General features: G+C 46.0%; 1 protein-coding gene and 1 long non-coding RNA gene across 3 annotated transcripts; one reads left to right on the top strand and one right to left on the bottom strand.

Annotated features, from left to right (window-relative positions):
• Positions 1 to 527: 527 nt before the first annotated feature.
• Positions 528 to 12,323, top strand: NPHP1 (nephrocystin 1). Of its 2 annotated transcripts, none has more exons than XM_058834460.1 (20): positions 528 to 652; positions 1,001 to 1,065; positions 1,750 to 1,810; positions 2,225 to 2,361; positions 2,695 to 2,893; positions 3,079 to 3,180; positions 3,669 to 3,760; positions 3,870 to 3,909; positions 4,205 to 4,289; positions 4,846 to 4,940; positions 5,194 to 5,322; positions 6,108 to 6,182; positions 6,455 to 6,565; positions 7,469 to 7,551; positions 8,395 to 8,471; positions 8,750 to 8,846; positions 8,959 to 9,071; positions 10,330 to 10,403; positions 10,511 to 10,555; positions 11,919 to 12,323. In XM_058834460.1, the coding sequence occupies exons 1-20, from the start codon at positions 584 to 586 to the stop codon at positions 12,195 to 12,197; spliced, it is 2,028 nt and encodes a 675-aa protein (XP_058690443.1). In that variant the 5' UTR covers positions 528 to 583; the 3' UTR covers positions 12,198 to 12,323. The 2 variants fall into 2 exon arrangements, with proteins under 2 accessions (XP_058690443.1, XP_058690442.1); XM_058834459.1 differs by having other exon boundaries at positions 8,747 to 8,846.
• LOC131577091 (uncharacterized) lies at positions 6,559 to 11,911 on the bottom strand. Its single transcript, XR_009277140.1, has 5 exons — positions 11,038 to 11,911; positions 10,413 to 10,515; positions 9,392 to 9,530; positions 7,642 to 7,843; positions 6,559 to 6,688 (listed from the first exon to the last, which is right to left on the bottom strand). It is a non-coding gene; the product is annotated as an uncharacterized LOC131577091 (long non-coding RNA).
• Positions 12,324 to 13,067: the final 744 nt, after the last annotated feature.

Genomic DNA, 13,067 nt, shown 5'->3' with positions numbered 1-13,067 from the left:
GTGTTTATTTCTGGAACAAATGTGAAAAGGTGCCTTATGGGCACATGTAACAAGTCGCATTATGCGTGTGCGTGGGGAAAATCAAGTGATGAAAGAGCTCATGCGTTGGCTGGGTGAATAAACAAGTAAAATAAAGGAGTAACAATTCCTCCTGGCACTTTGGATAAGGAATTGTGAAGGTAGCTGTAGCAAATTCCTTCTTCCCATTGCTAGAGAATTCCAGGAGTACTGGGGGATTCGTTGCAGGCTGCTGGTTTTCAGAGCTGTTGTGGAGTTCTAAAATCGATGGGGGAGAAAAAGCAGCGCCCAGAGCCCCTTAAGGCCTGGCCTTGACCTTGGAGCTCTTTCCCAAACGTAACGATCCTGGATGATCCTGGATGGTCTCCAGAGCTGATTCCAACCCCAGCTGTGATTCCATGACCGGGATCACAAAACGCCACAGCCCGTTTGTCCCCAGATGGGCGCTGCTGTTTGCGAAGGAGCTTGCAGAGCCGGGGGCTGCCCGGTGTGCGGTAGGAGCGCTGCGGCCCCGCCCCGGGCCCGTCATCCCCCGGCGCCGGCGCTGCCCCGTTGCCCGGTGACCATGTCGGAGCGGCGGGCGCGGGGGCCGCTGCAGCGGGTGCAGCGCCGGAGCCGGGAGCTGCGGGCGCAGGTACCGGGGATGTACCGGGGCCGGTACCGGGGCGGCCCCGAGGATGTACCAGGGCCGGTACCGGGGCTGCACCGGGGATGTACCGGGGATATACCCAGGGATGTACCAGGGCCGGTACCGGTGCCGTACCGGGGCTGCACCGGGGATGTACCGGGGATATACCAGGGATGTACCAGGGCCGGTACCGGTGCCGTACCGGGGCTGTACCAGGGCCGGTACCGGAGCTGTACCGGGGATGTACCAGGGCCGGTACCGGTGCCGTACCGGGGATGTACCAAGGCCGGTACCGGGGCTGTACCTCGGCTGTCTCGCCCCCCGGCCCCTGACCGCCCCCGTCCCCTGTTGCAGGTGGAGGAGCTGCGGGCGGACAGCGCGGCTGCAGCCCCCGGGCAGCGGGAGGCTCTTTGGCTGAGGTGAGCGGGGTCCCGAGCCCCATCCCGAACCCATCCCTCGGTCCCACCGCCCGGGCGCTGCCCTCACCCTCCCCTCTCGTACCCTCAGTACTGCTCGTTCCCTCTCTGCTTTTTCCCTCCCAATTGTACAGCGTTCTCCCAGCCCCTTCTCTCCCCTGTTTTCTGGGCCGGCTCCTCCCCACCCCTCTGGGACTGAGGACAGTCTGGAGAAGGGAGGACTGAGAGGAGATCTCACCAATCCACATAAATATCTCCAAGGCAGGTGCCACAAGGGGATGTGTCGGGCTCCTTCCAGTGGTGCCCAGGAGCAGCATGAGGAGCAATAGCCATAGATGAAAACACAAGATCCACTTCTCCATGAGGGTGGCAGAGAACTGGAAGTGCTGCCCAGGGAGGGTGTGGAGTCTCCCTCTCTGGAGACATCCCAAACCCACCTTGATGCATTCCCGTGTCACCTGCTCTGGGTGACCCTGCCTGAGCAGTGGGGTTGGACTGGGTGAGCTCCAGAGGTCCATTCCAACCCCAGCTATTCTGGGATTCTGTCAAATGTTGCTCTTTGGGCTTGGAATTCTCAGCCTGAAGGGACACAGAACACCTAAAATGATACCTTTTAGTCAGCAGGTGTGGTTTGGGTCAGAATTTTAAGAAAATACCATCTGTCTGTCTGTCTTGCTTTCAATGCAGATGTACAGAGCTGAAGAAATTGGTGGAGGAGAATACAAATGCTCTCCATGCTTTGAAAAAAGTAAGTATGGAGATTAATTTGTGGTTTTCTTCAAAATCCACCATGGAAAGTGTTTAAAGAAAATCACTGCTCTATTTTAGATGCCTCAGTCCAAGAGCAATGCCCAGTACTGCACAATCCCTGCTGGTCATCTCTCCAATCTATATTTTTTTCTATTCATTTCTATAATTTAAAAATTCACTTTAATGCTTTATTTTGTCCAAGTCCCAGGTGAAAACTTAACAGAGAATTTCACCTTGGTAAAAAGGTGAAAGGGTAAGAAAATTGTCACTAAAGAGGGAATGAGAGCAGCCCAGGAAGGGGAAAGCTTGTAAGGCATCTCTGGAAAACTTAATTTATAGAGGAACTTTGATTATTTGAGCAATTTATTGGGGAACTTTGATTTTTTGGGGCATTTTCTGGGTTCTCTGTCAGGCTGACGAGCCGGCGCCGGTGGGGAATTACAGCCAGAGGAAGGAAGAGGAAGAAAAGCTTTTGCTGAAGCTCTCCCAGCAGCTGCAGAAACTCCTTCTTGTCTTGGATCAGGATAATGTGACAAAGAATTATCCAGGGTGAGTAGCTTAAACATACAAATGCAACCCGTTTTTTAAAAGAATGGCTGGAATGGGCTTTGGAAAATCATTATCTCACCCCCTTGATTAGCTGAAAAATAACAGAAGGATAAAAAAAGAAGTGCTCAGGAGAGAAGTCATTTATGACTGGCTGGGATTTTCTCAAGACTGCTGGATACTGAATGTAAGGTTTGGAGGAGATTCTTCAGGACAGAGAGCAAAACACAGGAATGAAAATGCTGGATCTGAAAAATGTCCTTGCAGAGGCTTAACAGCATTTCAAAAAGTTTGGTGGAGATGATACTAAAAACTTGTTTGATTTGTTTTGGGTAGGGATGAGGAACACCAGAAAGGTCCTCATGGAGAAGAGGGAGATGAAGAAGAGGAGGAGAGTGAAGATGAAGAAGGTGAGGAGGAGGAGGACACCGAAGAAGAAGAAGATGTGGAGAAGTTGTTGGATGATCCAAATGTTAGAGAATGTGTTGCTGTTGGAAACTTTGATGCCCAGCAGGAAGGGGATCTCACATTCGTGGTAAATCTCTCCCTGTAAAGGGTTTTTACTGCAGATCACTGTGAGTTAAGCAGTAACTATAATGAAATCCTCTGCTTTTGGGACTCAGCCACTTGTGGGATTTGGGGAGAAACTGGAGTTAGGTCCTTTTTCATTTAAATATTTGTTTGGTTTTTTTGTCTCTGTCTCTTTTTCTGATGCCAAAGAAAGGTGAAATCCTGCTCATACACGACAAGAAGGCGGATGGCTGGTGGGTAGCTGAAAATTCCAAGGGGGAGAGAGGCCTCGTTCCCAGGACCTACCTTGCGGTTGGTGTGCTGCAACCTCTGTCCTAATCCCCCCCTCTGCTCTTTTATGTCAATTAATGATCATATAGCTGCACTAAATGGGTCACAAAGCAGTGTGTTGTTTGGAAATAAAACAAATTATTTGGAAATAACTCCATCTTGTTATCCATGGGCATGGAGATAGCCATCAAAAGCAGCATTTCTGTGCCTTGGGAAGTTGTGGCAGAGAAGCTTCTTGAATATAAAAGTCAGAATCTTTGTTGCTAAAGGCCAGCTCTGAAGACTCCAAGCTGCTGTGGATTAATTTGGGATTTTAATAATTTATCTGAAATGGGAGTCCATGTAAAATGTGGGACAATTTTCTGCATCACAGAGAGAAAATCTCCTTTTCTAAACTTCCTTAATTTATTCTAAACTTAAATTTACATGGGCTGTGGTTGGAGAAGACATTTTTAAGAACAGAACTGGGAAGAAATCAAGCCCTTTGCCATTTTAAATGTGAATTTCAGGTTCCTAAGGAAGAGGAAGAAAGCCAGGAGGAGTCAGAAGAACACATAGAAGTGGTGGATGAAACAGCAGATGGAACTGAAATTAAAAAAAGGTAAATGGAATGTCTCAGATATGACTGTGAAGCTGCTGCTATTTGAAAACAGAGCGCTATTTTGTGGTTAAATTTTTGTTCATGTTCAAATCCCTCAATTTTCTTCCAGAACAGATTCCCACTGGAGTGCTGTCCGAGCCATCACAGAGGTAGGTGCCCCTCTTACACTGCAGCTTCACCTGCCATAATCTTCATTATTTTGTAGACAAGCTGTGCCTTTTCCCAAACACCACGTCTCATATCACAGCCTATTGTTCTTTAACAACATCTGTGTTTTGGGAGGTTTTGGTAGCAAGAGATGCCACAGAAATGTTTCAGAGGAGGTGACTGACATCCCAAGTTTCTGGTTCTAAATTGGGATGTAATTCTGGTTGTAAATTGGGATGAAATTTGCTGTTAAATAGCAGGAACAGTAATATCCCTTTTTTTCTTTGTTTTTACTAGAATGACACCGTGGAGGTATTGACCACCACAGGGGCAGTTCCTGCTGGATTTCGCCCATCCATGCTTTTCCAGCTCTTGGAGGAAGGTAAGGGTTTTGCCTGGCAGGATTATCAGGTGTCTGTGGTGGCTTCCTCACCCTGGTCACCAGCCTGTTGGTGTTGCTTTATTTTAATTTATTAGCTAACTGGCTATATTTGATCCATCATATAATGTATAAAAGATTTTTTTTCCCCTTAAATTTTAATTTATCAATGTGAAATCCTGACAAATTTCCTCATGATTTTTAAAGAGTTTCTGCTTTCGAAGTTCATTCCTGTTGACTTTTCTGGAAATAAAGGTTGTTTTTTTTTAAATTTTAATTTTCCCTTTTTCTCAAAGGTCTTTTGTAGCCTCTTCACCAAATATATTAACTCATGTTTTCTTAGTCTTTCTGTTTAAAGGTGTTTAATCTCTTTTTAAAATTAAATTACTGTGCTTTTGGGATTAAATCATTCAGAATACTCACAGTGCTCGTGGCAGGTAATTCCATAGTTTTGTTTGGTCAAATATTCAACTGGACATGAATTTGGGGTGTTGTCCTTTTTGGCACAATAAAGATCATTTTAAAAAACGAAGAGTTTTTAAATTTACTCTTGTTGTAGGTGAAGAGTTTCGAGCAAGTTACTATTTGCAACCAGAGCTTACCCCATCCCAGCTGGCTTTCAAAGACTTGGTGTGGAACTCTGAGAGAAATACTGTGAGTATTGCTACTAATTGGGACACAGTTTGCCTTCTCTCCTTTTGGCTATTGATTATGTCTTAATTTGCAACCATCTCTGGAATATTTCTTCTGCTGGGATCTTCTGTCCCACTAAAACATCACAGCTAAAGGCTTGTGAAGAAATCCTGCTGCTACCACTGCACTGCCTTTGTGGCTGGGAGAATCACCTCAGTCTATAAACACAAAATGAGGGCCCTGTAGGTTTAACCCTCCTTCTGCTGCATTTCAGATCCATCCTAGACCCACCAGAGTGTCCCTGATTGTCACTTTATGCAGCTGCAAGATGATTCCTCCTCCTGGAACCGGCGTGCGGGTCCTCAGCCGGCACGTCCGGCTCTGCCTCTTCGATGGCAGCCGGGTAAGGAACGTGTCTGCTTCCCAAAAAAAGGACTGGAGGAGGTTTGCAACTCCCAGGATCCTTCAGGTTCTGGTTCCTCTCGTAGGCAGCTCCTCCAGCTGTCTCACACAACCTGCCTCCCAAGATGCTTAATTTATGCTCAGCTGAGTCTGGTTTGAGCCCACTCACGCAGAAGAATAGAACTGAATGATAAAACAGGCCAGACCGCATTGATGGGCATCGGGCACGGCCAGGCAAGCACACTCAGCCCTGCTTCCCACCCTTGCTACTCCACAAAGCACTTGATCCCTCCCTTTTTCTGCCTTTGGTTTCTCCCCCACTGCTTTCCTCTCGTGGTAAATCAGGTGCAGCCCCAAAATGCCCGTGAGCAGTGCGAGGTGAGCCGGGGAGCTGCTCCTGACTCAGGGTGACAGTCACACCCAGCCCTGGGAGGGGCTGGGGCGGGAGCTCCATTTCTCTGAGTCCCTAATTTTGGGTTCCCCACCTGCCATTGTGCCTGCCGGCTCCTCTGTGTTCCTGGCGATGAGGATGAGTGTTTCCCGGGCTGATCTGTCTCCTGAGATGGGCCTGGGAGCAGCTGGGTCAGGGTCAGATTCCTCCACGTGCCCTTGATCCTCTGTTCCTTTGTCTGTGTGCAGAGCAGCCTTTTATAAAAACATAACCCTGATTATCCAGCAGTTTTCTTCCAGCTGTCTTTGTTGTGTGCAATGTTGGATCCATCTGGGATAACCCTGCATTTTCTGAAAGCAGTAAAACTTGCCTTAGCTTTTTTTCCCCCACTTCAGGTGCTGAGTAACATCCACACAGTGAGAGCTACGTGGCTGCCTAAAAATCCTCAAACTTGGACCTTTTCTCCAAGGGTAGGTGACACAGCTGCTGGCTTTTTACAGCTTCTTCCTTCAATGTCGCTGAAGTGTTCCGTCGTGGCACAGCTGTGCTCCATGGAAAGACAATAAGGGGAGCAGGGTTTTGACTGGAATCACTTCTCTCCTCATTTTTTATAGTGGGATTGAATTTGAGATCTTGTGTTGAGTGAGGGATGTGCTTGAAGGCCTTTAAAATTCAAGTTGGTTTCTTTTTTCCATAGGTACATTAACTTCTTTTTCCTTTTTCCTCCCTCCCTCTGTACCAGGTGATGGGCATCTTACCCAGCTTGCTTGATGGTGACTCTTTTGTCAGGTCCAACTCCATGTCTTCAGCCATTGGGATATTGTTTGAGCTTGGCATCACATACAGGTGCAATGTGAGTGTGGGGAGAGGCACTGGCAGTCACTCCAAGTGCAGGTTCATAAAGGGAACCAGCTGTCCCCAGGTAGAGAATACAACCAGAGAATATCCCTCTTTAGAGAACAGGAATAGACAATACCTGGAAAGATGGAGAGAGACTTTTCACAAGGTCATGTAGTGATAGGACAATGACTTCCCACTGTCAGAGGGCAGGGATGGATGGGATGTTGGGAAGGAATTCTTCTCTGGGAGGGTGGGGAGGCCCTGGCACAGGTGCCCAGAGAAGCTGTGGCTGCCCCTGGATCCCTGGAAGTGCTCAAGGCTGGGCTGGACAGGGCTTGGAGCAGCCTGGGATAGTGGAAGACGTCCCTGGCCATGGCAGGAGTTGGTACAAGATGATCCTTAAAATCCCTTCCAACCCAAACCATTCTGGGATTCTCTGATGGGAGAATATCCCTAATTAGAGAGTAAAAGTCCCTCTGGCTCATGGATGTGCATGTCCCTGTACCAGCACTGAAGTAACTTGTACCAAAGATCCCATGCCATGGGATCCCAATGGACTAGTTCTCTCTTCACTCCTGCAGTTTTCCATCTCAGCCATTTATTTCAGACTAATGTCCTGTACAGTTTGAAAACTTTAACTGTTTCAGCAGTATGGACAGTGGTTCCCAGCTCCTGTTGACACACATAGAGCCTGTCCATCTGGGATATGCTGCTGGAAAGCACAACAGGTAGTAAGACAATAGATGGTAAAGCCAGGAAAACTACCCTCAGAGAAGGCAGACTGTGATTTTTAAACACAGAGAAGGAAAAGGAGGATAACTACAACAATTTTGATGTGGTTACTGTTATTAATTGTGGTTCAGTCACTCATTCTGGGTCAGCTGCTCAAATAATTTACATTTCTCTTTTTTCCTAGTCAACAGGTGAAAGAGGAGAGCTGAGCTGTGGCTGGGCCTTTCTGAAGCTCTTCACTTCCACTGGGCTTCCTGTTCCTTCCAAGTGAGTTTGTTGCCTTGTCCTGCTCTCCCTGTATTTACACATAGATGTAAATAGATCTGTTTTAGACTAAAACTCCTCTTTCATACTTACACACTCCTGGGGCAAGGGGCATCTACACCAGGGCTTTATGATTCTGGCTCTTCTTTGCTGCATTATCCCTTTCCCATGTGAAAATTGGGAGATGGTTCCCAAGACCTGGAATCAGGTAGGAGTTGTTGTGAATGAATCTCTCACTGCTTTTGGAGCGTAAATTATATTTTGCAGCTGATTTATGATTATTTGGTCCAGTCATCTGAAAGAATAATAAAGTGTATATATTTTTATTTTATTAAATGTAGGAAAACTTTCTGTTTATTGACAGAAATAATTCACTGTAGCTCAGACTTTCAAGACTTGTTTTTTACCAAATACTGGTAGACATATATATATTGTGTATATGTATTCTGAATTTATCTGGGTTACAGCACCTGCAGGACACCTCTACTGTTCTAAAAGTCTCTAAATCTCATCTTTTAAATATTCTATTATTTCATTAAGTAAGAATGGTATTATAGATTAAATTTCATGCTTGTTTCAGCAGTGACTTACTCTTGGCAGAACTGGGGTTACATTATTCTTTAACAAATTTTAAATATGAAAGATTTAAATTGTTGAAGTGATGATTTCTCAAAACCATTTTAGTGAACCAACTGCTAAATTCCATACAAGAAAAATATTTGGGCTGTGGAAAAGAAACAGTGTTGTTAATGGCTTTTAAAATAATTGATCTCCCAGTATAATTAAATTCCAAAAAGAGTTGAATTCCCAATATCACACAGGCTTCAAATTTATCTTTATTGACAGGATGTATGAGCTGGTCCTGAGTGGTGGAACTCCCTATGAGAGAGGCATTGAGGTTGACCCATCAATATCAAGGAGAGGTGTGGTTCCTTTTCAGTGTAATATAAACATAATAATGTGATTCATGCTGCATCTCCTTCACAACAGTGCCCACAGCCTGCTTTGGGTTTGTGTGTTCTATTTTTGCATGTATTCCATTATTTATCTGCTTTTGCCTTGGCTGTGGGGAGCTGGGTGCTGCTAGGCTGACTCAACTTGAAAAAGTTCTCAACCCACTGAAATGCCCATTTTTGTAATATAATTATTACTGTTGTTTCAAACTGACTGTTTCAATCTGGGGTGTTTATTCCTGCAGCAGGCTCTGGGGTTTTTCAGCAGTTCATGAGCCTCAGGAAACAGCCTGTGCTTCTGGTGAAAGTGAAGTCACCAAGTGTGCACTCAAAAGACATCCTGAAGTGAGTCCTTGTGCTTCCATAAAATGAAAAAGTATTCCAGATAGCCTAGAGAAATCTGCAGTGTTTGCAGATCAATCAACATCTCAACTGCTGTCCCTTATTTTCCCAACAGTTTTCTCCCTGAAACATTAGTTGGGGGCATGTGCTACATCCATCTCCTGGTGTTTTATCGGCAAATCCTTGGAGATGCCCTCCTGAAGGACAGGATGAGCATGCAAAGCACAGGTGAGCACTGAAGGAAGATCAGGTTCACCCAGGGAATGACTCTCTCCAGAGTCTCCCTCTGGTAAGAGATGTTTCTGGCACTCTGGCTAAGTTATCCTCTTTGGTTTTATTTTTTAATTATTGTTTACTTGCTGACAGTAGAGAGAGACCCAAGTTGGAGAATTCTGGTTTTAGAACTCAGTGTCTTGCCCTGATGATTCAGCAGAACTAATGATAGTTTATATCCTTCTCTATTTAAAAACAAATTTGAAATAAGGAAAAATTACATTTCTTAACTGTACTACATTTGAATTTATATAGGTGAGAACTGCCAGGCTTACCTGATTTGTTCTACATGATTTAGGACAGTAGATCAGGCTGGTGACCTCTCCTGGAGTTAAATTGCATCCCTTTGGATTCAGACTTCATTTGAAGTCATTGAAAAGCTTTATCCCAGAAGTTGTTCTGGTAGCTGTGCAACTAAAGAAGATTTCTATTATTTCAAAATCCACCATCACTTTAGGAATAGACAACTGAAAATGTCTGTTCTACTTCCCAGAAGTCTTCAGTCCTGGCTCCCTTCCCCAAAATGTTTTGGCATTAGTAAATGCTTCATGTTTACCAAACTTCCCATCAGCTTCAAGGTGAAGAAACAAGTGTACCTTCAATATTTGAAATCACACAATAAAGCCAAAATCCTGCTCTCTGTCACCTGGAATCTTACGCACAGTCTCATTAATTAAAATAATGACAGGAGCAGAGTGATTTCTCATGGACGTGATCCAAAAAGCACCAGGACACCTGTGCAGTGGGATATGTGGCCCATAGGGAAAATTCACTGTGCACTTGGCCCCTGGTTCTCCTAAAATGCCACATCAGACACAGGCTGAGGTAGAACCCAAGTGTGTTTATCCATAACATCCAAACCAAGCAGCACAATTACAGCTGTGTGTAAAAAAGACAGGTGCAGAAATGAGGGAAAACACCCCTGGCAGGTAAATCGGGAAGGGCTCGTGTTTGCTGGCATTCCCAAAAAACAGCACTGGGGTTTGTGTGTCTCCTCTCCTAGTTTAACTGTCTCTCAGCCACTGAGAAGTGGCTGCAGTCAGAACAGTTTTTAGGGAGTTCTCCTACCTTCCCTGCTCTGGAGAACTGTTACAGCTCATTTTCCCTTGGGAATAATCTGTCAGGAGGGGATGTGCTGAACATCTGGATGGGCCAGTACTGAAAACTGTCCTGATTCCTCCTTAGCCTTGACTGTGCTTGCTTTCTGTTGCAGACTTAATCTGTAATCCTGTTTTAGCAACTTTCCCTCAACTCCTGGATCAGCCAGACCTGATGGATGCACTTCGGGTATGTTACCTTGTCGAGATTTCCAGGCAAAATTTGAGCTTTTTTTTCTGTCCTGGGAGAAGACAAAGTTCTCCACAGCCTTGGTCTGATTTTACATTTCATTTTAGAGTGCCTGGGCAGACAAAGAAAGAACATTGAAGAGAATTGAGAAGGTAACAAACTAAAAGTTTTTCTTTCCATATATTCAGGGTAATTCGAGCTAGCTGCAATTGCTGCTTAACTTTTCCTCTCACTGTACATCTATTTGGAAAATAGAGATATGTAAATGCAGTTCTTAACATTTCTCACCCAGATTTTTAACAGTAAACCAGGAGGAAAATTAACTTAACTTGTAACTTTTTATTTCAGTGTTGTTAGGGGGGGAACCTGTTACAGTGTGGCTCCCTGTCAGGATGTGCTTCCAATAGTCAGCTGGTAAAAGCTTTCCATGGAAACATAAGGGGCTGTGTATGCCCACAAAATCATCTTCCCTCCACCAAACTCTGAGCTTCAGCCCTCCCACAATCTGCCTGGGAAAAAGCCCCCAAATTCCTCAGATGCCCCTGCCTCAGAGAGTTGTAATCCCACGTTTTGGCACATAGACAGCTGGAGAACTGACCTGGTGGTCCCCAGGCTCACCCACACCTTGTTGTACCTCCTGTGTCACAGATTGAAAGCAGCTGCAGGGAACTGAATGAGAAAGCCATTGGCTCTCAGTCCTGCATTTCCTGGGAGCAGCAGCGGGATATTTCATTCCCTGTGCGTGCTCCTGGATTGATGCGCAAGGACGGCTCCCCGTTTACGCAGAACAAACACCCGCTGAGTCAGAGCGGCTTTTTCAGGGCCATTCATCCAAAAGGAAAGCAGATCTGCTCACGGAATTGGCAACTCCCCGGGCTCCCAGAACCATCCAGTTCTACCTGACTGGCATGTGCCACTCCCGCGGGAGGATTGCTGCCTGCTGAAGGCTCACCCCTCGCGTGGTTCCGTGAGGCTGAGCCCTGCAATGCTCCCCGCCAGGCACAGCGCTCCTGGGGCTGGGACACTCCGGACTTGGATCTTTCCCGTGTGTTTGATAATTGACCAGGCTGATCCTTTGGGTTTTCCAAACTGATCTTTACAGGGGCACACAGGTCACACCATGCACAAAGAGAGCCTGGGGGCAGCATCACCTCTGGCTGCAAGGACTGGGATCAAAGCCACGCTCCGCCTGGGAGAGCAGGGAAATGAGAGGAGTTTGGGTTTCCAGGGCAGGGAAGATACAATATTAAGAAAATATAAATACCCCACAGCAAAGGGCTCTCAGTGACTGTAGTTTGTGTGAAGGCTGGCAGAGTTCAGTGCAGGTTTGTTGGTATACTGGAGGCTTTTCCAAGATAATCGATGTGTGTTTAGGAAGATCAGATCTCTTCCCGTTGTTTTCCTGGGAACTGGGAGTGAGTTGTTTGGGTTTTTTCCTGTGTACAATACTTTGGGAAAGTGCTTGGCAACACCACGTGTTTGCACTGAAGTGTTTTCAAATGCTCTTCTCTGCAGAGAGATCAAGAATTCCTGAAGTCTGCGTTTGTCCTGGTGTACCACGACTCTGTATTCCCTCTGCTCTGCTCCACGTTTCTCCCCAGCTACAAGTGGGCTGAGGAAGAGGTGGAATTGTCTCGCTGGAAGGTGATCCATGACTTCCTGAAGAGGAGCCGGGAGAACGATGGCGCGCTGGAGTACCTGCTGTCATCAGGAAACACCCACAGAGCCTTTGACATCTCAGAGCTGGCCTACGATTTCTTAGGAGAAGTCAGGGAAAACAATCCTGGAGAATGAACAAGTCAGGCTCTCTAGGGGCATGGTAATAATAAAATTAAATTCTTACCAAAGAGATTGTGTAGGATCTGAATTGTAATGGATATTTCAGCACAATTAAGATTTTGAAAGAGATTAAAATTATTTTATCCAATTATTTGCTGGAAGTTGTATTTTAAATTTTTGCTTTTGCAGTGTTAAACAAGGCTCTGGTTGCCTGTTGCTACCTGTTGTAGCCATGTCAGGTGTCATATTTTCCCAAAGCTGAGGTAGCCCTTTTCTCCTCTCATGCAGCTTCCCATTAATTTCCAGTGTTGTTTTAATCAGGATGAACAAAAGGCTCTTTGTCCCAGTCCCCCAGCAGCCTGGGAGCAGGGAAGGGAAAGAGCAGCGATCTTTAAGAATGCTGCTGAGCAAGGACAGCCAGCTTAGGGGAAGAATCCTCTCTTGCCAAACCAGTGACCAGCAGGTTGCTCCGTTTTTAGACTGTTTGCCTATTCCTCTCCCCCACTCAGGAGAAGGCTGGGTTACTCCCAGGAATGTGCCTGACCCAACACAAAAAACAGCTGGTGGGAATCCTGAGAACGCTGCATTTCCCCAGGATTATTTCCTCTGCTGACCCCTCAGTGCCTTGTGACCACAGGCTCTGTGTGCTGCCCACTCCCAGAGGGAAGTGATTAATCCACTTTCTCTTTAGTGCTGGAACATCTGGATGCTCCCTTCAGGGCAATGGGGACATTGCCACCAAGTCACACACGGACTTTAGCCCAGGCCAGGCTTGGTTTTGTCTGGTGATATATAAAACAAGATTTTTGAAAGCCTCCACTGCATGGTGCCAAAAACCAGCTCCCACTGGAGTATCTGTAAACTGGAGCCTCCAGAAACACCACA

Source organism: Poecile atricapillus, chromosome 3 (assembly GCF_030490865.1).
Source record: "Poecile atricapillus isolate bPoeAtr1 chromosome 3, bPoeAtr1.hap1, whole genome shotgun sequence".
Taxonomy (NCBI): Eukaryota; Metazoa; Chordata; class Aves; order Passeriformes; family Paridae; genus Poecile; species Poecile atricapillus.
Note: the sequence above shows the minus strand (reverse complement) of the source record. Positions and strands in the feature narration are given on the sequence as shown.